The 27128-nt window shown below is 31.9% G+C and overlaps 2 protein-coding genes across 2 annotated transcripts in view; one reads left to right on the plus strand and one right to left on the minus strand.

Annotated features, from left to right (window-relative positions):
- LOC108907827 (heterogeneous nuclear ribonucleoprotein C) overlaps positions 1-27128 on the minus strand; it is a 447713-nt gene that overhangs the window by 77152 nt on the left and 343433 nt on the right. The gene's annotated exons all lie outside the window — the stretch shown is intronic.
- Positions 14750-20554, plus strand: LOC108907828 (rutC family protein UK114-like). The gene is made up of 3 exons (XM_018711645.1): positions 14750-14861; positions 18463-18692; positions 20348-20554. Exons 1-3 carry the CDS (start codon positions 14797-14799, stop codon positions 20467-20469), a joined length of 417 nt encoding a protein of 138 aa, XP_018567161.1. The 5' UTR covers positions 14750-14796; the 3' UTR covers positions 20470-20554.

Below are 27128 nucleotides of genomic sequence, written 5' to 3' on the forward strand. Positions count from 1 at the left end.
ATTTGCGTTGTGCTCCCAATAAATGCTGTTAATGTTTTAAATAATTTTTATTGTGTTGATGCTAATAAGACAATAGAAGGAGGAATCCCAATTGGTCCTGTTGGTCAACATATCATACAAGACGAAGGTACTCATAAAAGAATTACTGAAATTGATAACGTTGTTTAAATTACCTCAAGCACCCTATAGGTCGCATCCTCTCCTATCAAATCGTATCAGGATTATATTTAGAAGGCACAAATTTAATCTAATTGTAAGTAAAAACTTACAAGAACGAAATTAATTTTTAAGTAACGATTGATACTTAAAATATATGGCAAACAAAATTATGTATCAGCTCCGAATAAAACGGGAGGGTTCATTTAACTAAGATGCCTTGTACTCCCTGCTGTCACTTACAGTGTTTTTAAATTAGTTAGAAATAACAATTCCGAACACAAATATTTCAGCAACGGAAGCCCCTGGGCGGTCATGCAAACGAAACGCATTATTATCAGCATTCTATCTTTGACTTTCTTTGCCAAGCACGACCTGAAGCTGAGGAGGAACGCCAGAGGGTAATAAACGGTGGTACACGTGGCGGTCAAAAGTCAAATGCAATTCATTTCGTTGAACGTTCCTCCACACGCACATGTACCTACGTTTTTAACAGAATGGATTCTCTGATGATATGATTTTTGATGACACATTTTTTTTAACTGTGAAAGTCAGTTTATGTGTCTCAATCCAGATAATTAAGAACCCAAGCAGACGTTTTCAAAATAAATTGTAGATAGTGCTGGTCTTGTATAAATTTTTTTTCGTAGGAAAGTTAGGAAGTGCGTCAAAGTGATGCGCACTGTTTTTTCGACTTTAATGGAATTGTGCATTCTTGCCTCAAGACGAAACAGTGAACCGTGTGTAATATCAAAGCGTTTTGCAACGGTTGCGCGGAAAAAATGGTCCGAGACAATAAATTGCAATTTTGTCAGTTCGCATTTGAAATAGTAACTTGGGTCTGCATATGTTTAAAAATTAAAGGTTTAAGTTACAAACTGTAAGGTGTAAAAGTGTTTTAAATACTCATTATAATCTCATTTTACGAATTTTGAAATAGGTCATTCCAGCTTTATTTTTTAACAGGTAGTGGCGAATAAACTGTTAAAATTAATAGAAACAAGAGATTATCTAAATACAGCCAGAGCCTACTGGACCATTTTAAGAATTTAAATTTCATCTAACGAATTACATAAAATCGTTTTTTTTTCTCGATAACGGTCGCAGATACGAAAAAATCATAAGAGGCAAAAAAGCTTCTCAATCAAACATAAAATCCAATTTTGATTTTAGAATCTACCAGCGACGCACCGCACAAAAGTTCAGGGGAAGAAAAGAGGGTATGAACCCCGAAAAAATATCACTCTGTAGAATATCACGACCATTTGGCATGCCCAATCATGTAAACCCTACAGCGTAACCTGTATTCCAAATTTCAGCTAAATATCTCAAAAGCTGTGGGAACTAAAAAAATCTTAAAATTTCAACACCCTGTACATCGGTAACGAAGCGTTTGCGGACCTATGTTTATACGAACTTTTAGTCATGAAATAAGCCAAAGAATTACCCCTTCCTTTATGTACATGATATTTAGGAACACCCTGTATATTTATCAATGATATAAATTCTAAGAAAAATTATAGATTAGAGCAAATATTTCACATAGTTTGACGAAAGTATATACAGTTGAATAGAATAACATTTGCGGCAAATAATTCCATTTAAAACTATCTGCTCATTTGATCTAAATACTTTTTTTCAGTGTACCTGTTTCAAAATGACTCAATTTAACATTTGCTGTAAAATTTTTGTTATTTTTATAATATAGTTTAACTGTCAAATTCGAATTAGATGTTTAGTAATAAAGATATTTTTTTGCTTTGCGGTTTCAACTTTTACACAAATAAAATGTTTTTTTGGCCGAAAATTGAATCCACGAAACACATTTATTGAAGCAAATTTTCATCAATCTTACGCATCACATCTATTTATTCTGTTTTCATTGTTTACTTTATAAAATTTTGCGTCTGAGAATATTCTTCGGTTAGGTTGGTGGAGGCAACTAAAGATTTTCACCTACTTTCTGTTCCAGATGGAAAATAAAAACAGTACGGAAAACCTAGTTCGAAATGAAATATTTATCTGTGGAAATAAATCTCTATGTACAGATTTTAGATAGAGAACTATAAATAAGTAAAGCAATTTCAAGTTGCCAATGTCGCTACCAAATCATACGGATTTAGTTGTCTGTGAACGAATTTATATTTATATTTGGATTTCCAGCTGGTAATGTAGATCAATATAAATTGTGCCATAACTTCACAAGTAATGCGATAGCGGAGATAGGGCAGATACTGCAAATTCCTGTTTATTGTAAAACCAATTTGATGTGTCAAGTTGATTATGTTTAATTAAACATTTGCAGGAACTGAAGAGTTATTGCAGCACGCTAAAATGTTAGCTAATTTTGTCACACGAAGAAGTAATTACCATTTAATACAAATTTGGAGAATATTTTTTTGTGATCTATTGTTTGACAGGTGTCGATTCCAATAAAAATGTTGCTAATTGTTATAGTGGTTTGGTTTCAAGTGAGGAGAAAAACTCTAAGTAGCATGGAAAACTTTATTCTACTAATTTGACTGGTAACACGAGACAAAACCGAGCAGGCACTAGGCTTCAAGACTTCTGGTTCGTGCCTCGAAATGTTTTCGGTTTTATCCTTGCCCCCAGGTTTACAGCCTACTTATTCTAATCTCATTTGCTAAATACATTTATTTGGGATAATCTCGGATAATTCAAAGTATAATTTATATGGCTCGTAGAAAGCAAAATATTGGGGCAGGTACTAAATGTAATTGTGGCATACCGCTACATTGTCTTACAGTGTTATAAGAAGAATATCTTATAAAGTTAATACCTGTAAGCAGAAAATGTTATAAAGCAGAAATAAAGTACTATAAAGTAGAAAGTGTTATAAAGTAAAAATTGTAGTAGTATTGTTATAGTGTTATAAGTAGAAATTGACATTTATGTTAAGTCACTCATAAAAGATACTTTGTGGTGGGATAAACATAAAAAATAAAAGCAGCTGATTTTAAAAATCTACATTGAACTCTCTTAAGTGGAATGTGGAATAGTCTATATATTACTGTAAAATTTAACTGTCTCGTTATGTAATGAAAGAATAGGATTTGTTGTTAATATTAAGCACAAGAATTTTGCTTTCAATAAGTAATAAGAAAATAAAAATGTCGCGTTTTGTGTATTTATGAAAGTTTATATAACCGAAGCTTAGATGAAGGCAATATGTCGATGTAACTTGTAGTAGTAATATGTCAAAAGAAATATCAAAGGTAGAGAAACAGCAATGAAACTATATGTTGGAGTTTACGTTGTTCAAATTACATTATAGTGCCTTGTCACAGAAATGAAAAATATTAAAGCTTGAAAATATGTAACACACAAGCATATTTTGTTATTATTACGGAAAAATAGTGGCTTCAAAGTAACTACCCATGAGTAGGTAAACACATCACATTATTTGCATTAACCACAAGGTAATTATCTCCTTTCCCGTAATATTTGATAATAATTATATAACGTTTTGCATATTCCTCGAATATTTTTTTAATACAAGTTTTTCTTGGGCTTAATAGATACATCCTAAATGTAACGAAGAATCAGATGCAACATTCATATAATCTGGGTTAGTCCATTTAAAAATGATATAGAGTCACAATCAATCGTTTAGGGGTAAGAATATTTCCATTAAGGTTTTATGTCTTTCTAGATAAACTATAAAAATAAATTAGATACAATCGCTTTCATTTTGGTTTGTACGGGTAGCCTCCTTGGATAACAATAAATTAATTTAATTCCACGATAGTGACAGTGTAATTTTTATAAAGAAATAAAAAATGAGAATAGCCTGCCGATTTCATTAAAAACGAGATTCTTATTTCTTACTTTACTTAATTTTTTAGTTTGTGCACAAACTACTTTTACAATGAACCGAGAAAACAATGCATTTACTATTTATGAACGTGTCGATATGGTGTTAGTGTAAGGTGCAGCCGGAGAAAATGCACTACCGGTGACTAGGTTGTCCTGGGAACGATGGCCACAACGTTACCCCCCTTGTGCAAATACAATCCTACAGTGCGTTCAGCAGCTGCGAGATACGGGAAGTGTTATTCCTCGAGGAGAAGCCTACGTGGTCAGCACGTTGAAGATGCAGTGTTGGAAAATCTTGACGAAGACCCCACAATTAATTAGTACTCGACGACTCGCACAGCAAGTAGGAACCTCATCTCGTACCGTACATCGCATCTTAAGGCGCCAGCTGTTGCACCCCTATCATCTGCAACCAATTCAACAGATTTTACCCCCAGATTGTGATTAACGAATGCGTTTTTGCAGACGGTTTTTACGGCAATGTGCCAATCAAGTAGACTTTCCTATCCTGCTTATGTTTACAATAATTACAAAATAAAAACTATTGTCTAGAATCTTTAATTTTTTAACACTGATGGATCGATGGACGATGCTTAATATTTAATAATTAAGTGAATAATGAATTCAATACAAATACAAAATCAGTTGACTGAACCAATTTTTTGACAATGTAACCTAACCTTCTTTTAGTATTACTAGTAATAAATTATACCGACTTAAATTATAAGATTGCATCTTGGGTCGCATCAAAACATTTCCAAAGTTTTTAATAAATAACACAGAGTCGGCCTTCGTTTTCGTTGAATAAACGAACTTTAATTTACAAAAAAAAAAACGAGGCGAAGATAGAGCTTTTTCGTATAAGACTTTTGTATTACAAATATCATCAGGAAGTTGTAGTTTAATTTTTATAGATTATACACGCCACACCCTGTATATAATTTCATTTTCGATGAACAAAATTGCCGAAAATATTGATCTTCTGAGCAAATCTGATATGCTGGGAGACATATAGGTGTTATAATGTAAAATTTGAAACTAGAATTCAATTTGAGAATGCCGTTCGCGTTTAACATTAAATAAAACAATAAATCCCCAGTTATACGGTGCTGGAGAAAATAAAGATACGCTGGAACGGCGCGTTTATGGCCATAACGTTGTTAGATAAGGCATACATTCAGCGCCGCGGCGAAGGAATGCCTCCGTTACATACGGCACAAATGTTAAACTACTGGACTATGTAATGACCCTCATTCGTTGGATTTCATGGGATTAAGCCAGCCCGTGCCCGCAACATCAGAATCCAACTTTGCAGGAATGCAGCGTGCCTTCTTGAGAATCCTCGAATCATAATTGTTGGAACAGATTTAATTGTTCGTATGCAAAGTGAACATTTGCGGTATTCCTGTTATATGTGTCGACATTTCGTTCTTTACCTCGACCGGCATACTTGGGCTATTTATATGCGACGTTACTTTCTTCAGTGCCATTACTCGGGGCTTTGATACTATCTGCTGCAATTTGTTAGAGATTTGTGTTTACTTACATTAGGCGGGTGGAGAAGGCACCCGACCGTTGTTCCAGTTTAGAAGTACGCTCATAAATAGCGCATAAAATTAAAAACTTTCGTCATTTCGACTATAATTTAAACAGTCTCAGAGATAATTTTCGATTTCTAAAGGAAAGAAGGGCAGTTTTAGCTAATATCCCCAAAACTTTTGTAAGTTCTGATAATGTTTCCAAAATTTATGTATACTTTAGTCCAAAGTAATAACTCCCTTTAGCAACAGTTATTGTACAGGTATTCCTTTTATATTTGTTACCACCTGTGATATATTGATCAGTTAATCATGAAGATACATACAAAAATTTCACCCAATTTTACTCAATTTCTGTCCACACCCCATTGAGTGAAATTCTCACTCTATTAATATGAGTACAACTGAGTGAGTTTTACTCAAATCCGAGTTACAGCTAATTATCAGTTGAGCGACTATTAACTGTATTCTGAGTATATAAAACCAATTCAGAGTTGACTTTTCTCTAATATTAATCAAATTTAACTATTATTGAGTCACTTTTTACTCAGACTTGGTTTTTAATTAACTAAATATTGAGTGCAAAAATAAATTACTCATAAACGATTAATTAGGATATAGTGTTGAAATTAATTCACTTCAGGGGGCCTCCTCTTGTCCTGGCTGAGACCCACCGGTTCTCCTAGCGATCATGCTTTTCTAGAGCATCTAACGGGACCATAATTGGTCGAGATTACAGAAGCAATATGTAAGTGGTGCCATCTTCACGGCGCCATTCAAATTACTCGAAATTAATATACATTTAAACTCACTCAGTAATGAGGACATTTACTATGGTTTAGGTACAAGTGCACCTCGGAAACTGTAAGGATTTTACAAAAATTTTTTACAATATTGACTCCATTTCTCATACCGCATCTATTCCCAAATTTTTTTGGATAAGTTTTGAATCACTCTGTACAATAAAACGTAAGTATTATCACTACATTGCACAAAAATTCCTTAAGATGTCTGCATGACAAAACTATACAGGGTGATTCACAACTTATCCAAAAAAATTTATAGTTTCCGAGAAAAAACTTTGAATACTGAAATCTGATTTTACAATCGTTGTTGCGATAGTGTTTACAATAGTTTTTTCGTAGTTACTGTCAAAAATGGCTTGCGTGTATAGCAACTCGGAGTTGATGGACATTGTTTTAATTTTTGTGAAGTAAGACAACATTTTCTTTACAAATTTGTATTTATAAGAGTCCCCTGTATATCCAAACATTTTTTATGGATAAATTCTGAATCACCCTATATGGTTTAAAGGGTCTTCTATAATTTGTAAACTGAAAATTTGTCCAACTTGGGAAAAAATCCATATAAAAAATTAAATTTATTAAAGGACCACGCACTAATTATATTAAAAAATGGTCCCGGTAAAAAATGCTGAGGATACGAGTAAAACTACACTGCGGATAGCGAAGTCACCCATTTGCAAGGAAGGGTGGCATGGGTTTTACCTTCCATGCAAATAGGTGACATCGGTATCCGCATTGCGTTATTATTTCATCTACACACTAGTTTGAAATGCTAGGAAAAAGGAGAAAAAGTAGTCAAAAATAGACAAGTAAACCATCTGCCGGTGTTTTTATGAACGAAAATTTATTCCCGATGCCAAAAATAACTTCACAGCGATTTTCAATTTTGACTGAATCGACTTTTTAATGAATTAGTTCGTCGTCCTTTGCAGGAAATTTACTTAAACCACAAATTACAGATCGCTTGGAAATCTGCTCTTAAATGATTCTAATATACAGATGACAATTCGTAAATCGTAAGTATTAATTAATGTAATTTGAAAGGTGATTCTCGTTGTTATTTTTCAGCACATCGTTTACTTGACCAAACAAAAAAAAATATGTTTGAGTACCTAATAATGACATGCAGTCACAGTATAACAAACAAGTTAATTATGTATTCAGTTAAAGCGATATTTTCTTTAACTCAACCATTGTTTATTTTTCCCAACTTCTTTAGTAACTATCGAAATATATTTCATTTGATAAGGTGCTGATACTTAAGTTCAAAATGTATACATTCTATATTTTTTTATATATAATTCTAAACATGCAAACAGTAACTTGTAATTGAATATATAAGTAAACTCTATTAGAACAGAACGATAATGCTCAACATGTTTGTTATTATTTTTATTCTGGATGTTATGTGACGACCTTTCTTTAAAACATTATTTTTAAAATATTTTATCCCATTTTTCGTCCAACTTTTTGCCTTTCTATTAATACGACATAGCCTTTGATCTCGTCTTTGACATTTTTATTTTTTTTATCACCACAGAACAACGTGAGAATATCATTATTATGAAAAGAACTCGCGACGGATTTGAATACAAACGGGGTGAAAACATCTGTTGTCTGTTGCTTGTCACATAAATATCTATCTTCGTATTACCATTATTCGTCGGGATCCCCGGAACCAACTTCTAACATTTCCAACGTCGCTTTAGTAGCTGTTAAATAAGTGAAGATATTTTCAAATTAATTAAACACACATTATTTTCGATTAAAGACTGTTTAGTTACGTAGCATGTGAATTTTGAATCAAATATTTTCATTTGTTCGTTAATTTCGATATAATTGCAACGAACTCCATAAAAAAAGAGTAATGTATGGAGTTGTATTTTAAAATAATTCAGAGTTCGTTTTAATATAAGCCAATTATTATCTACTCGTATATGTAAACGTTTACAAAAGTATAAAATATATTTAAAAATAAATGTTAGCAAAACAGGATGGTTTATTTTATTGCTGCATGGTATAAACTAAATATTGATGAATAGAAAAAACTAATAGTCGTGCTTTATGTCGATTTTTAATTGATTTTAGTGATAGAAACAAATACTCGTATGTACTTAACGTTACTAACGTGATTGGGGTTTTCATATAGATGATTTTCTTCTGGGATAGTCTATTTCTATTTAACCATCTAGTTTCCCACATGAAAACAACGCCTTAGAGAGATATTGCAAAGTCACTTTGTAACGTTAATTTTTGGTATAATTTAGATTATATTTACAAACTATTTAAAATATTACGTGAGTTTCACCAACTGCTTTTTCATTGCGAGATTTTCGATTAGGCAAAACTATTTTCCTTAAACATAACTACCGATTCTTTTGCCGCATGGGTTTGTTTGATTATTTTTTATTATTAGTAATTTTAATCAGAAGATAAAGCACCTACCGTAGATATTGAAAATCAATTAAGTTATCCAGAAACTACTGATATTAAACAATATATAAAAGTTTAGTTAAGTATCCTTAATGTTGTCAACAAAGCCTACATGTATTAAAACAAAACTAAAGCCGAAGGTACTTGTTTATTGTGGATAGTCACGAAATTACATTATTCCTTTTTTCCTATCAAGCGAAAACAAACAGTGTTTTTTGATACCAAAAATCTTGATAGGATAGAATAGATAGGCATAGATAGGATAGAATTTTTCTAGAAAAATATGATGGAATTTATTTCAAATACTTGCCATATTTATTTAGCTTCACCCATATACAGGTCTGGTCGCCCAGTTGAAGAATAAGGCAAACGCGGCACAAGCACAGCCGCATTGGGCGATCTGGCCATAAATTCAGTTGTCGATTGTTGGCCAAGCAGTGCAGTGCAGCAATGAGGAATTTGGTGTGATTAAGGTTACTTTAATTTATTATAGACACCTTCTATTAATCATTCATGCTACAATTGCGAAAGGGAGAAATAAGAGGGATATTTTGTTTACTAATATTATTACAATATGGCACTTTGAAGACCTTTTGAAACAGAACAGAACGACATTTACCATCAATATAATAAAATAGTTTGAGGACATAAATAATTAAAATATGTTGTTGGTCAAATGAACATACAATAGAAATTTTGTATACATTATATACAAATTATTATAATTTTTTACCTTTAGCAGAAAACTTTTTTAGGATGCCATTAAATTTTATTGCTAGGCGTTTTTATACATGTCCAACTGACTTCGGAAAGACTATAACAACAAAATTAATAGAATTAGTGTAAACTTTAATATGTTCTTTAGTCCTTATTTAGTATAAAGTAGAGCAGAACGTTTTAAGGACTTCCTTTTTTTATTTCAATTCTTAATTAATGCTATGATTAATTTACCGTAAAGTTATGTTGTAATAAACTTTACACACGAAAATCCTACTGTTGGTGGGAAATTCACTTGGGTCTGGATTTAGTTAATGTCTGAATTTAGTGTATGATGTTGATTACGAGGCAAAAACTGGAATCAATTTATGTAGGCCTTTCTGCACAAGATAGGAATAAATTGAGCTAAGGCCATTTTGATTTATTAAGTTAGTTATTAGTCTGATGGTTACAAAACTCGCCAGGACGGACCCTTTCCAAAATCGATTTACGTTTTTGCCCTATTTACGGCAACTACATTCCGGTTAAACTCCATTAGGGCTATCAAAGTTTGTTGGTTTATACGGCTTGTAAGAAATACTAAGGCAATGGACGCAGGAACTTAGAAGTTATTTACTGCTTGGTAGGTATGATATCTACATACAAACACATTTGGATAATGACCGAGGACAAAGTTTTAAAGTTACAAACCATTACTACTTTCTCTAAAGTAGTTCGAATGGATTTTGGTCATTTTGTATATATTGGTGTGAATATAACACATTGGTAATCAAAACCATATTTGCTTTATTAGTTAGCATTATTATTACGACTTTCTTTATATTGCTTTCTTACATCAATTTATAAACAACAGACAAATGTCAATATTAAACAATATTATATCTATGTTTTTACACACAACAACTATAAATACCAGCCAGAGGACTTAATCTCCATTCTCCACAAAATTCAAAAAGTAGTTATTAGTATAGTAATTGTTGTAAGAAACACAGTTTAAAATGTTCAACGATATAAGAGAGTACAAAACGTCACTGAACTATTATTTTATTTCTAAACTATAAAAAGGTGTAGTTTAATATCCTATTAAATGAACAAAAAAATATTTGTTGGCCTCTGAACTATCACAAAAAATAGTCTTAGATTTTAAAGTTTGTAACCTGAGAGGTTATTTCTTTAATTATCTATTTTTAATTAATTATCTATTTAATGCTCGAAAGAGTTACTATTTAATTCTCGAAAGAGAGTTTATTGTCATTAGATATACTTTAATTGACACGTGGGAATCTAGAAATGTTGTATGTTCAGAAAATTACTTCCAAGCACTTACCCTTTCATTGCTTACGTGGGATGTAATCCAGTGGCTCGTTATACAGGGTGACACTGAGATTGGAGAAACAAAAGGAAACACCAAACTTCCAGGAAGGGTTTTATTAACAATAAACAAAACAAACAAAATAAAACCACAACGGCTCGACGACATTATTAATTAATTTATTTACACACGCGACAGCGTACCGAGATTCAGGGAATGTGCGCTTCATACAAAATTTGGAAAATTTATTAAGTTTAATTAATTAGCCCGAGACTCTAAAGTTAATAATTAGTCTGCTCAATGTGAAACCTAAACACGAACTGCCTTTTTCTTGCAGATCCTTCTCGAATTCCACAATTCGCTTTGACCACGCCCATTTCTTGGGTCCAGAAGTTTCGGTTCTTATCTTATTGGCGGGGACCTGAATATCGGGATGCTTTAATAATTATCTAATTGACTGAATTTACATTTATAACAATAATTATATGACTTCTAGTAACCCTAGCCTTCCCCAATGACTCCGCGTAGCAATTACGGGACGGATTAGTCGATCTCATTTAATCTACTCTTATAGCTAAGAAAAATCCGTCAAAAAAACCCAGCTGCTTAGGTATACTCTCTTTTCGAATTACTATCAATTTTACAATATAATTTAATTCTAATTTGGAATCTCCACGCTCTTCTTGCGGTTTCGCGCGTTATTAAATATCGATTTTTTTCTCATACTAGACGCTTAACACATGGCTCCGACAGTTTAAGTAAACTCGTTAGAAAATATTGGCAAATTTCTCCGAAGGACGATCTTGGCGACCTACTTGAAACCCATTTACCCTCCGATAATTTGTGACGACTGAAATATCTTACTTTCCGTTCCGGGAACTAATAAATAAATGACTGCGCGTCCCGGCTTTTGTTACAAGTTCAACGCCACGTAACTTCTACACTGGTAATAACACAGCCCCACAAAAAAAAGTGGCAGGTCTGAAAGACAAGACCATGGTATTCATATAGTTTTGGGGTTGCTGAATCCGAATCTGGTGTCCGTTTGATACGATTAGCTCTGGTTTAAGGTCAGTTCAAGGTCAAATATAGAAAATCAATTGTCAACAAACTAAACCTATGTATCCATACGTTTTTGGGGTCGCCGAATCCGAATCCGGTGTCCGTTTGACGGGATTAGCTCTGGTTTAAGGTCAGTTCAAGGTCGAATGTAGAAAATCAATTGTCAACAAACTAAACCTACGTATCTATACGTTTTTTGAATCGCCGAATCCGAATCCGGTGTTCGTTTAACTCGATGAGATCTGGTTTAAGTTCAGTTCAAGGTTAAATGTAAAGCCATTTATGTTGTTCGTATTTGATGCTATGTAGGACTATCCTCAAATTATGGCAATCCTGTTTCAGTGTATGTTAGGTTTATAACATCCATGTTTTTGAAGTGATTCATCCAACAATATCATTGAAGTAACTTAGGGAAAATTCTTTGTCGTTAGAAAAATATTCCTTATTTCTGTACTGATAGTAAAATGCTTTCACTTTTCCGGCTTGCTTACTATTTTTTTTTTGGCCATGACATTAGGAACTCTGCTCCATTCTCTGCCAGGTCCAAATCTCATCATTTACCTTTTTTGTGATATTGTTCCTGTCTTTTTCACAACGTGATATGGAATATATTCGTCATCACTAGTATCACTAACAATATCAGTGATAGTTTCATTGCCACCCAAATTTCTTCCTTCTTTAATGTCTTGGTGAACCCTTTCTCTCTGCTCAAACCCAATAAAATTTTTCACTTAGGTTTAAAATCAAAATATTTCTACAAGTATCTTTCGTATGTTGATTGATCTTTTTCTATTAGAAAGTATTTAATAGACTTGATCGCTTCAAACGGACATCAGATTCGGATACAACGACCCCCAAAACGTAGAGATATGCAAGTTAACTTTGTTTTCAATTGATTCTCCACATTTGACTTTGAACTGATCTCAACCCAGATCTGATTGAGTCAAACGGACATCGGATTTGGATTCGGCGACTCCAAAAACATATAGATACATATGTTTAGTTTGTCGACAATTGATTTTCTACATTTGACCTTGAACGGACCTTAAACCACAGCTAATCGTGTCAAACGGACACCGGATTCGAATTCAGCGACCCCAAAACCATATGGATACCATGGTCTTGTCTTTCGGACCTGCCACTTTTTTTTGTGGGCCTGTGTAATAGGACAATGGTTTATAAGGTTCTATTTTTCTCCGATATTTTATACACACCGTGAGTTATCCGTATATTTTTATTATTACCCACACGTATAAAAAGCGTTAGCTGTGCAAAACATTAATTTCATTACAGTGGGTTTATGAATTTATTTTAAATAATGCAAAATACTTTTTATAGTAAATGGCCTCATTCGTTTTCATTACGGAATTCCCTGGTTATGAAAGAACGGAAAGAAAACAACTATTAAGGATAAAAAATAGCATCTTTTTACTACCCGCAACCCTTTATTCATTATATTAAAGTGGTTCACTCGACGTCGTAATAAAATTAAGAGGGAACGGCTACAGTTTAATTACATCTCAAATTGTGGAAAATTCGAATTATAAATATTGTTGCTACAAATTCTGAAATGTAGGTACCTTGTAAAATAAACTGAAGGTTTTACTGTTGATATAAAATACATATTTTAGATGTACTTGCTAAGGAAAATAATGATTGTTACAGATCATAGGACATGTCCCAAAAAATACAGCATTTCATATGAGAAAAAAATATTTTATTAATTAAAAAGGTTTTACATGATTGTGTAGGCTGCCAACTTTCATGTTAATTAACAAATATGAGTAGAATTTGGTTTATCTAGTAACTACTTATATCAAATAATACTACTAATAATACTATTTTAATATTGCTATTTGATAAGTGATTTATCAATAAATACTTCTCTAACAAATTGTTGAAATCTAATGGTAGAAATAATTAATCTCAGATAGTGGCGTACCTAGGGTGAAGCAAACAGGCCCTGCGTGTCATTGAAAGGGGGGGTACAAAATTTTCAAATTATTAAACAGCAAAATAAACCAACAATACAGGGTGAATTTTAAAGGGAGTATATCCTATAAAGTTTTTATCTAGCATGCTCCGTTAAAAAGATACAGGGTATTAAACTTCAAAAAATGTTTTTAATTTTTTTAAATAATTTAAAAACCAGTGAGTGAAATAATTTGAAATTGGATACGTGCTTATGTAAGCATTGTCCAAAATCTGAGGCCTCTTTTTAAAATGTATATGCTCCATATTTGTCTAAATAAAACAGTACGCCACTGCTTTACTGTAACAATAATGATATTTTCGAATTCGTCTTTCAGTTTTCTACAAATTACTACAATCTTATGTTTTTCGAAAAAAGCCATTTCATTTTCATTTTTGGCCACCGTTTGTGAATCACCCTGTATAATTCATATTTAAATAATTCCGCAAATTTCGCGTGTGGTGAGTTTTCGCGAACGAACGAGAAGGAAGGTGCAATTTTAAATTTAATACTATTAAAAGTGCACTTTTACGGACTAATTTTCGTTCTAAAACTGACAATAAAAATATTTTGTAATATTCATGATTGTTTTATTTAGTTGTATCTAAGGGGCGTAACTTCGATGTTTGCCCTAGGACCATTTTCGACTGGTACGTCTCCGATTTCAGATGAAACTTAAGATAATTTCAGTAATTTAGGTGACATTATTTCTTAAATTTACGCTTGTATGAACATATGATAACTTTATTTTTGCCTCATTTAAAACATTCCGAATAGAAATACTTTGCAATAATATTTCCTAATTAGATACGCTTAAAAGAATTTCAATCTCAAGTATTTATCACGTGCACAGTGGTGTAACGTTATGTTATCTGTTACACAAATTAGACAAGCAGATCAAATTTTAGTATTTAAAGTTACTTTGGTAGTTGCAAACATTATTGAAATAGTTATGTGATAAAGATGTCTGCTCAGAGTCGAACAATAGTTACCACCTTAGATGCACCAAAACCTATTGCTCCATACAAGTGAGTATAGTATGCTGTTCAATATTATTAATATTAGGAACATGAGATTTATATAAAACTAGACGCTATATAATCTGTAACAGAAAAAAAGTTTTGTTTATTCAAGAACAATTTATATAATAAAGCTCGATGACTTATAGATTTCATGTACAATACCTTCTCAGATATCGCCTAATCACGTTAAAAATAGTACAAAAACACTTACAACACTGTTCATAATAAAGCCATAGACATTCAGTTGCAAACAACAGCAAGATGTGCAAAATTATTATTATTATCAAAAATTACTTTTCGATATTTCTAACATTGTGTACAGTATCCCAAAATTTATTTAATTTAGAAATTGGCGGATAAATAATAAGGAAAGAAAAATTAAAAGTTCATGTGTCGACCAATTTACCAATCAGTGTCATGGTTGTAAATGGTAAAATACATAACTTTATTTTTGGTTACGCAACAGTTCATTACTATAAGTTGCGAGTTAAGGTCAATTCAAACATTATTTCTGTTTATCAATAATAAAATTGAACTCTAAAAACCATTGCAGTCTAAACTAGCGTTAGTAAATCTGTCTTCATCGTCTCTGACATCCTTAGGGTCAATACCGATAACATAATTAGGTCACCAAACCGAGACAACAACAATAATATAAACAAAATATTTTAGTTAAAAAGAATTGTGCAATAAGCTTAGTAGTTTTTAATCTACAGTATCCATCTCTGCAGATCACGATGTCAAGATTACTTGCTTATAAAAATTGTACAGGACTACTTTTTAATTTAAGTAATAAAACAAACCAAAATATGTTGTTTTCGATCATTTTTTTAAACTTTTGCATATTGAAACAATCCAGAGAACCGTTCTATTTATCAATGAAACAAATTTAGGATACGTAATTTTATTTTCAGCAGTGACAGTCCGCTATTTTATGGCCCATATTGCGTTAGTAAAGGCTATAAAAGCTAGACTACTAGTATTAATGGACAGTAAATTGTTATGAGTTCTAACCAGTGTTGTTTGATATCACTTTTACATTGGTCATATGTTATAGAATTCCATTCAAAAAATATAAGTACATACTTTGCTATCAACACAATATTTCCGATAAAATACTATCTCAAGGGTACAAAGAATATTAGTCATGTCAGAATTAAGGACATTTATAACAAAGATATTACTTTCAGTTAAACTAAGGAATCGATAAGGTAAATAATAATTCAGTTACAAATATTAATCAACTAATTTATTACAAAGTATATTAGTTAAATTTAACAAAAGCTGGGATGCAGTAAGAGTGTAAATAATAGCAACCATTCCATATGAATTAAAATGATAATTATTGATAGAATTCATATTCTGGAAAGAAAAAACAAGTTTTAGACTTAAGTTGGTATTGATCCTATAATTTACTTTTTACGGTAATGTTATTCTTAGGATAGGTTCGAATGAAGTGGAAATCAATTGCATATTTTAATGTTTATTGGCGTATTTACATAAACTGTCTCATTTTCCGGTATATCGGTAGGTATCTTGAAGTCTGTAACTTGAAAGAAAAAGGAAAGAAAATTGCAAATGAACTGAATTTTTGGATATTTTATGTAGAAAAAATTGAATCTTTGTCAACTGCTTTTATGTTATATTAATGTTCAAAGTTACTTGTCATATAGAGTAAGTAGCGTTCACTAAAATTGACTAAATATTATCTAATATTTCAATTTTATATATATTTCATAATTTCAGTTATACAAATTTTCAAACGCTTTACTAACTGACAAAGTTTAAACGCTCGTGGAAATATTAGCAAATAAGTTGTCAAAACAATAACAAACTAGAAATAATATATCATTAATAGTCATTTCGATTTTTATTACACAGCATATAGAGGGTGATTCAGAATTTATCAAAAAAACATTTTTGGATGTACAGGGGACTTTTACAAATACAATTTTGTATAGAAAAAATCGAAAAGGGCAGTTTGACAATGACCTCGTACAATGCGATCCGCACGAGGGCAAAAACGGACAAAAACTTGAAAGAATTTCACAAGGAAAGGAATATCACCTATTTTTTATCAGTAAATTCATCTGCTTTTGCCGCTATTGTTGTAATTTGTGGGTAATTAATGAAATAATTTGACATACCTGATGTTACAACAACTGTTCAAAATTTTGTCCACCGACTTGTAAACACATTTGGGCTCGACTTACTCAGTTTCTACGAACTAACACAGATGTTGTCCTGCTTCACCAAAACACAACTGTTTCACCATAATACGAATGTCGTTTTGTTTCACCATAAATTAAAACGATATCCATCAACTAAGAGTTTCTTTACACGCAAGCCATTTTTGACACTAACTACTAAAAAAAACTATTGTAAACACTATCGCAACGACTATTGTAAAATCGGATTTCAGTATTCGGAGTCGCTGAGGTCACGTGGCTCTCCAAGCGTGTTGTGAATGATGCTAGAGACTACAGTTGTCCACCGATGTAATACTTGGAAGTACTACAACTTCAATAATTTTTTTCTTGGAAACTATAGGGATTTCACAAAAAAATGTTTTTACAATATTGACTCGGTCTATTCCCAAACTTTTTTTGGATAAGTTGTGAATCACCCTCTATGTATATTTATTATAAAATTCAAGTGAAAATAAAATATAATTTATGTGTTCTACGCAAAATGACTTCTGCTACTGCTAAATGACTATATTATAAATTATGCCTACCACATATGGTAATTAGCTTATTTCAAAGTAATTTTTACTACGCTTGCGCATGTTACTAATGTGCTTTGCTGTATTGTCGATTACTAACAAATTGCGACTAGAGTTTTCGATGTAAATATTAAAGTCAAATTACAATCACTCGGTGATATTTTTCACTTGACTGAGGAAACTACTTTGACATATTTTAGTAAATTCTATAGCTTATCTTCTAATAGAGACTTTGAAGAGTAAGTGACTTTATTAGAGAACCCTACCTATATGAAGGTATTTATGAACACATCGCCATGATTAGTTTGAGCTTTAACAAGAGCTATAACTAAACTAGTGTTATAAAATAACGACAGATATTGTTCAAAAATGAACATTTACCATTCTGAGTTAACAGCTTCTTATTTGTTACCAACAACACATTACTTTAAAAATAGTTTCATCAGTTACAAAAATGTTATTGGAGCTATTTAGCAACAAAAAAATTTGGTTTCTGTTAGTGCAAATCGTTGGTAGCCAAACGTTTTTTTGTTTTAATAATTATTGTAGTGATCATTGTACCAATACAGCTTTAGTTACCAATTTATTGACCAATTTCTTGATTAAGTCAAAATATCGATAAATCTATTAATAATGGAACACACCAACAAAGTTTGCCTGCAATTAGTTGCCTAGCTACGACCCATGAACGCCAAAAATGTCACTAAATCGGCTACTTGTCCGAAAGTGAAAACCGGAACTGAAGGATAACAGTTGTCACATTCCGGAGATGACACTGACAAAAAAGATTGTTAATACAAATAACGCCCCAAGACCCAATGCCCCTTTGAAGTAAACCGGAGTTATCTCCATTGTGTGGTAATGATAAGATTTATTTTTCAGCCAAGGGGTTATACTTGATTCCACGATGTATGTTTCTGGCGTCCTTGGTTTGGAAAAGGAGACGATGAAAATAGTCGAAGGGGACGTCACGACGGAGACTAGGCAGGCTTTAAGGAACTTGGGGTACATTTTACAAGCAGGAAATTCGTCTTACGATAAAGTCGTGAAATCCACAATTTTTCTTAGCGATCTCAATGACTTTGCAGCCGTAAATGATGTCTATAGAGAATGTAAGTTAATCCTAAAAAGATGATTTATGAACGATATTTTATTTTTACAAATATTAATCTCAGTTATTGTTCTTCAAATGTAAACGCCGGGAATTTATAACAATCGAGAAAGATTTAACTTAACGTTAAATTATACAGATTGAAATCACTTTAAGTGCAAAAACTGCAGGAATAGATTAGTTGCCAAAAATAGAGTCAAAAAATTGACTTGAAAAAAATTTTTTCAAAATATAAAAAATTTATTTTGAACCAATTTAAGTTTAATATTACATTTCATTACTCCATTTGTAATTTTTTTTCGTTAGGCAACAGAAGCCATATTTAGAAATCACATTGCAAGATCAATATTACCAAATTTGCTGCAATAATTTTAATGGAAATTAAAATATGTACCTACCGGAAAATATTAATACATATAGAAAATTTTATCAAACGCGTTCTTATACGAGTACTATCGTCATTCATTACATTCAGAATTTTCCTTTTGTGGTCCTTTACGCGCAACTTTTCAACGGGGCTATCATTTTCTACCATCGGGAAAGGATTTCTATAGTAAAATTCAACTCGATTTGTGAAAGACTACGACAATGGTTACTGAAATCAAAGGATTTTCATCTCTAAGCTACAAAGGTATAGCTTAAATGTGTTTTAAGTGACTTCTGGTGTAGCGTATATGTCTACATATCTTTTATTAATACGATACAAATAATACAAAATCGCTGTACTATAAACTAAATAGTTGTAAATAAATGGGTGCTTATATTGTTCAAAGTCTATTTGGATTTTTGTAATGTTAGAAACAATCTAGCCTAAATTGAAACATGTTATTTTGAACTGCAACTAAGCGAAGAATTATAAGAATGGAGGAAATATAATCTCTTCCACCTTCTTTTTCAATTTAAATATACCGTTTACTCTCATAAATATCTAAACCCGAGACATCTAGGTGCGATGAAAAATCATGAAGAAGGTTTTATTATTGATATCAAAATATCTTTCAAAGTAAATATATGTATAATGAACAAAATACACCCTGTACTTTATAACATTATAACATGTTTGGCTTTTTTTTTAATACTGAGAAGTCTACCTTCTCTCTGGTGGTTCTTGGGATAGGACGAATTAAGGAAACAAATAGGATATTTGCAATTTAACCAACATAAAAATGAATGATTTGCACCTGCAAAAAATAAAGATATAAAATTTAAAAAAAAATAATAATAATTAGTATACTTATCTCGATATTCAGAAAGAATTTTACTCTTTTTTAAAACATTTTTGTTCTTACATCTACTTTTCGTATGAAGTAGACCTAGGTTAAATATCTCCTTAAAATTTTATGAAAAACCAGCTCGTGGTAGAGGAGATATTGAGATTCGAATGAACAGTTGTTAATGACAAAAAAAATAAATAAAATCGTAGGTAACTTAGCATCATGTCATTTAAGCACAACTCAAATTTACCAATGTATAGAAAATTTAAGAGGTTTCAAGTAGAAAGAGAAAATTTATGATATTCCATTTAAAAAGCACCACATTTTTTGCAAGACTCTGTATACGTGCCACTAAATGAACACACCGAATATATCTATAACAAAAATCAACTCAGTAGTGATAATTTAACAGAAGAAGAACTATAACTAATAAATTTTTCAGTTTTCATAAAGGATTTTCCAGCCCGATCAGCTTTTCAGGTGGCAAAACTTCCAATGAACGCCAGGGTGGAAATTGAAGTTATTGCAGCCACTGGGCAGGTAAAAACTGTTTGCTGCCACTAAACGGTGTCGCTAGTTATTCGTTTTTAACGCTTATACTTATATTAATCATTAAAATTTGTTTACAAAATAAAAGTTATTTATTTTACTCCATTGTTTCAATCACATGTTATAGATGACAGGGTCATTACATAAAAATTCACGACTGTATATCTTTATTGACTCTAGAGCTACTGACAAAGTAATTTTAGTATTTTTTAACAAAAAATTTAGTTTTTGGGATTTGTAGGATATTCAGGCTCCTAACTCCTTTCTTTTGGAATGGTCAATTGTTGTTCTTTAAAAAATTTAAAATAATTCCAAAAATTTTTTAATTAAAACGTTTTCAAATTCCTGTTAAATTTAAAAGTAACAAAGTTATAGTCAAATTTTACTTTTTGCATGATGACACCATAGAGCTAAACATAATAGAAATAATGTGTGTTCGTTTTATCACTCATTTTGTACTTTATGTATGAAATGTAATGAAACGATTTTTACAAAAAAAAATCGTGGGTACCTACTATAATTGCATATTTTTCAAATTCATAATTTGATTAAAAGTTAAGTTCCACTACAAAATCAACATATTTCATTTTATTTGTTTAAAAACTGGAAAACAATTGTCTTGAAATTTACTAAATGTTTCACAATAATAATTGTTATTTACATTTTTTCCGTAGGACAAGTCTGCTGCCTACACATGTTGTATGCGCCAACTGTGTAGCGTTGTTGTGACGTTGTGATGAAACGCTCCAATATTTTAAAAACCGTTAATCTTACGCCCATGTAATACAACTGTTTTCTTCATTTATAATTACTCTATTTCATTCTTAAGTAATGATAACACTAGTGTTATTTTGATTGAATTACAACTACTATATTTCCATATTGTTATAATGCGTAAAATATCGGCCAAATATCGACGTGATAGATTATTTTGGAGTTCAGATTCATGATCAGTGATCCTAAAAACATGTAAGATCCCTACTTCCGAACGCAGATGAATTTACTTTTCTTCGGATGCGATAAGTATTTCGCACAGGTAAGAAAAATAACAAATAAGCCTTCTTGGACAATTACTGAAGATAATAAAAAAGAGCGTATAATAAATATCACTAATAAAGTAACTTTTTCCATTATAAAAATTGCTCTAAATGTTAAAGAGTCAAGGCTTAATTATAAACAAAACCCTTTGTGCAACTTGCTGCATTAATTAATTAACTAAGCCAACTTGGCAGTATTTTCTCAGCACAAGGTTTTATTTTGTCGGGGTATCCCGTACATCGAGCAAGTTAGATGTACAACAAAGGCATAACCTGAATTTGTGCTTAAATCGATTTTTAAACAGTAGATACAATCTTAAGGAGCTTGATTATACAGCTCTTAAACTCGGAGGCGTAAATAATTTTGTGGAGAGAAATTAGAAGGTGAATTATTACCTAATAAATCGTTTCAATCTATAAAGTAATTAGATCCCAAATAATTTTTGGTAATGAATGTATATAAGGAGATGTTCTATACCTATCTATAAATATTACAGTATAAGTTAAATGTGGACTATTTTAGAAATAATGGATCAACTACCGATACAGCATATTGAAAAATCCATAAAAGAATTATACAGGGTGATTCAGAATTTATCCAAAAAAAAAATTTGGATGTGCAGAGGACTCTTACAAATACAATTTTGTGAAGAAAATATCAAAAAGGGCAGTCCGAAAATGATTTTAAAATACACTTCTGACGGCACTGGCGACAAAGTGTGGTAAAAACGGTCAAAAACTTGAAATTCGCAAGAATTAAATAAAATTTTATAGCACCTATTTTATATCAGCAAATTCAACTGCTTTTGCCGTTATTGTTATTATAAATTAATAAAATTAATTTGTGGTTTTAAATAATAAAATAATCTGACATACCTGATATTACAACTGTTCAAAATTTTTTCCACCGACATGTAAATACATTTGGGTACGTCTTACTCATTTTGTACGAACTAACACAAATGTTGACTTGTTTCATCATAAATTAAAACGATATCCATCAACTCCGAGTTGTTATACTCGCAAACCATTCTTAGTACTAACTACTAAAAACTATTGTAAACACTATCGCAACGACGATTGTAAATTCGGATTTCAATATTCGGAGTCGCTAAGGCCACGTGGCTCTCCCCGTGTATTGCGAATGACGCTAGAGACTACAGTTGTCCAGCTATGTAATGGTTGAAAGTACTACAACTTTAATAATTTTTTTCTTGAAAACTACAAGGACTTTACAAATATATTTTTTTATGATAATGACTCAACATTTTATGCCGCATCTATTCCCAAATTTTTTAGATAAGTTGTGAATCACCCTGCATAGGGTGTAACTTCGAATGGGGGCTACTCTTGACCTTTAGAAACACTTCAAATTGCGTCGTGAATGCCAATTTTTTTTAAATTTTACTCGTTACATTTATTGAATAAGTTTTCACAAGAGCATACCACCACACAGAAAAAAATAATTCTTTAATTTAATCTAACAACTCAACTCAAAGAGTAATAAATAATAAATAATTAGAAATCCAATTCATAAAAACAAGAAAATATTCGGTTTAGTCACCTGATTCTTTACAGTATATATGAGATACTTGAAATCTTGTGGCTAATCTTCGAATACTAATACCACGATACTCTTTCACGGCGTTTTACAAACTTGAGACGATTAAAAATATAGCTCATCAATATTTAAAAAATCACTCTCCGAATAAAATTTAATGCATCCATATTTTCAAAACCAGTGGCTACGAAATTCTTAGTGACTCTGCACTTTAAAAGATGAATAAGACAGATTTTTCTTAAATTTCAAACTCTGCCACCTACAACTTTTTCCTTACACTGAGGTCTTCTATAAACTGTTAGTTTGAATACAAAAACATAGTTGACCCTGTAGATTTCATTCTAAAACTATCATTAACCAATATACAGGGCGATTTCAGTTTAAATACAGAAACTGTAGGACTACAGAGTGTTAAAATTTACAAAAAATATATGTTTTCTGCTATATCTTCATAATGCGCTGACGGAATTGAATGAAACTGACTACAACGTATTCACTTAATTAGCGCTTTTGTTGAATGTAATATTAACTTTGTGGCGTTAACCAGTGGCTTCAACCAGTGTATAAAATAAATGATTTGATTACTATGAAATGATTTTATAATTATTTTATTTAAAAAATACTCCATTTATTAAAGCAACAAATTTGCTTTACTGGAATCAAATTGTCATTTCACCATAGAAATTAAATTACGTCGCATCACATTAAATTACTTTACACGTTTGTCGCTTTACGTTTTTGTTATTTCCTGTGAAAAAAATACAGTAGCTGCTACTCGGATCCAATTAATTACAAAGGTTCCTCAAATTTAAACACCAATTATACTACTGACATAGGTAACTAACTTTTTGGTAAAGTTTCTGACCAAATCAAAAGCATTAAACTTTTCCGTGGGATAAAATTTGGTTAAAAATTAAAGTTGTTTGCAGTGGAGCAAAATAATACTTTAATGAACTTTTACAATGGAACAAAGCTCATCAGCTAAAACCAACATAGACAATAATCAGAATGTAAATTCCGAAGTAAGCACTTCCAAAGTAAATATAATTAAATCTCTCCACCACGGGAAATATAAAAAGTAGACTGTAAGAAATTTAATTAGAATAATAAACATTGCTGAAATTTAGGAGGCTTTGGGACGGCGTCCCCGGCCAGAAAGTACGTATGTTACGAAAATGTGACATGATTAGCTTAACACAAACAAAAGTTCATGCAAATGGCTATCAGAGCGGACCCCGATCTAATCTCCCATGCAAATATAGGTGTGCTTAATTACAGACTGTAAGTGGAGTAAATATTCCTTTATCGTCTCCAGCAGGCCGCAGCTTGTCCGACAGATAACCCTGATGAATATGTAAGAGGTCCTGCAGGATGCACTTCGTTTTCCTTTTCTAACTATTAGAGCTTCCGGATTATTTGCTTTCGTGTCGTTAAACGTTCCCAACTTTGTTGAATCTTAACGTTCAAAATAACATGTGTTTTAAGTTCCCAGGGAAAATATTTACGTGGATTTCGGCGTGTCGGCGAAACTATTAAACACGCTCTGTTGGTTTAACTTTCCAATCACGAAAACAGAAAGTTCATATCCTGAATTACTTTACGTACGTACAATTTTTAATATTTATGGCACATTGCGTCCACAAGCAATTGTTGTAATCTTTGGAACACATCACCAGTAAAAAAGATTAAGATATATTTAATTACTATAATTGAGGGAGGCAACTACTCTGCTGACTCAATTGTGAAATGTTAATTGCGCACTTACATCTTTATATCCAACGCAGTTTCATTTGCATGTTTATTTATTTTATACCTTTTATAAATATCGATAGGAAGAGAATATAATTTATTTATACTGACGGAAATATAGCTGCCGCAATATGTATGCATTTAGTCGGTACGATGAGTTTTATTTCCACGAATTCGGAAAAATGAATAATTTAGATCTGTTCCCTCAATTTATTCATGTATGCATCCGTCTCTACGCTAAATCACCTTTTTGTGACAATTACGGTCGTTTGAATATGTTACTGAAACTCCTCCTAAACTCACTCTCTCCTAAAACTGTTGATTTTCACTCTTATGGGAAACTAATCCACCGACTATGTTTTTCCCGTACGTGATTCTTGAATTGGAGAATTGGAATACTTTTAATAGGTTTTTGGGATGCTATATCAGACAATTTCTGTTGAAATTAACATAAATTAACATTATTTTCAAAAAGTATCAAAATTCGTGGTAGGTTTATTTAACACATCTGCTTTTTCTTAAAATTGGTAACAATAGAACTGCGGAAATGCTTTTCGACATATTAAACGAAAATTATATCCTCGATAGTTCTAGTAGTGGGTACTCTTTCGGTTAGTGCCAGGTACCTACTTTGATCGTTCCATTAAAACAATGGGTATATAACAATTACATTGTAATACTAAACATTTAGTAATTACGGTTATATGCATTTAGTCAGCTCGTAAATTATCAGAAATGGGGCCGAAACTGATTTTATCTTGGCTTATTTATAGTAGTGCTCGTTTATTGTGTTTAGAGGCGTTAAATACCGCGAATGTTTGGTTTAAAAACAACTGTGGGCTGTTTCAGAATAATATATTATTTACAAATTGTACAGAGAAAAATTGAGGTAAAGCCATTACAGTTACATATAACCATTCTTAGTTTCCTAAGTAGATGCAAGGTGACAACAGAATATCCAATCAAACTCAATTAATTTATTAAAAATAACCCCCACTGGCTTTATGAAAATGCGGGCTCGGTCAAATTGTGGTAAACTGTTGATTTTGTGTTACTGACCAAAGGCCTCCACAGTATCTACTTGGATCCGAAAATCAATTCTTTCCTACATACTTATAGCTGTCTGATGAGTCTGTTCTGCTGATGGTGACTGCAAAGTAGTATGAGTAGAATATTGCAACAAAAGAAGTAACTTATTGAAAAAATTAATCGAATGACTTCGAAAAATTGCCAAGTAACATTTTTGACAGGTACTTTTGGTCAGTAACACAAAGTTGGTGGATCCTTTGTATCTCCGCTACTGGTTAATCTAAGTGTACATCAACTCAGAGAATTTTTCTCTTTAATTAGTTAAAGTTAAACTAATATTCCGAGCATTATTAATCTACGTAAAATATGTGAAATGGACTTTTGAATGCAACGTTTGTAGAACATGAAAATAATGGAGTAAATTCACCACATTTTGGTCAGATCGAATAAGTTTTAATTATAGTACTCGAAATTATATTTCGGCGGTGATATACAATACAATTTAAATTCTGTTACATACGTTCCGCCCGGAAATCAATTTAAATTTTATTCAGCTCATTGGTATGCATATATTTTACCCCAGGGTCATATTTGGCGCCATCATAAAAACAGATACAGCCTTTTAGCACGAACATGAATAAAAAGGTGATCCTTATTTGCATCAGCGGTATATTCAGCCAGGGTCAATGGTTAGCGGGACGTAACAATGAAGTCTGAACAGCAGTTAGGTAGATTTACCTATTCGCTACTTGCTCGAAAAAAGTTAGTCTGTACCTTGGGAATATTGTTCCACAAGATCTGAATTCTGTTTCTGCTTGAATAATTCAACGATTGCTTGAAGTATTGCAGTTAAAAGTTATTTATGAAACAAACGTAAAAGGTGGTTAAGAATCGTCTGCAATCACTGGGGAACCAGATAAGACGTCCAGGCAAACAAATTCATTTAACGTATACATATTTTACTTATATTTCAATTTAAATAATTGCACAAGAATAGTACATCCCTTTGAAAGTGGACGATTTATTTTTCTAATGTGATGTGGACTACTTATTATGACAAGTTTTTATATGTCAGTGTCATCAGTACTTTGCTTGGTAATTCAAGATTCCGCGTTTAACGGAACCAGAGAAAGCGAGAGATATAACTTTACTTCAGAATGATTGGTCATTGCGGATGATCTGCATGTATGCAAGAACAGCATATTTAAACTCAAAGAAAAATGGATTGCAGAAGGTCACGTATGTTATGTTCACGGAGATGAACGTCGAAAAGTAAGCACCACCTAAGAATAAATCCT

The sequence above is a fragment of the Anoplophora glabripennis genome, unplaced genomic scaffold, assembly GCF_000390285.2.
Source record: "Anoplophora glabripennis isolate ALB-LARVAE unplaced genomic scaffold, Agla_2.0 scaffold120, whole genome shotgun sequence".
Classification (NCBI taxonomy): Eukaryota; Metazoa; Arthropoda; class Insecta; order Coleoptera; family Cerambycidae; genus Anoplophora; species Anoplophora glabripennis.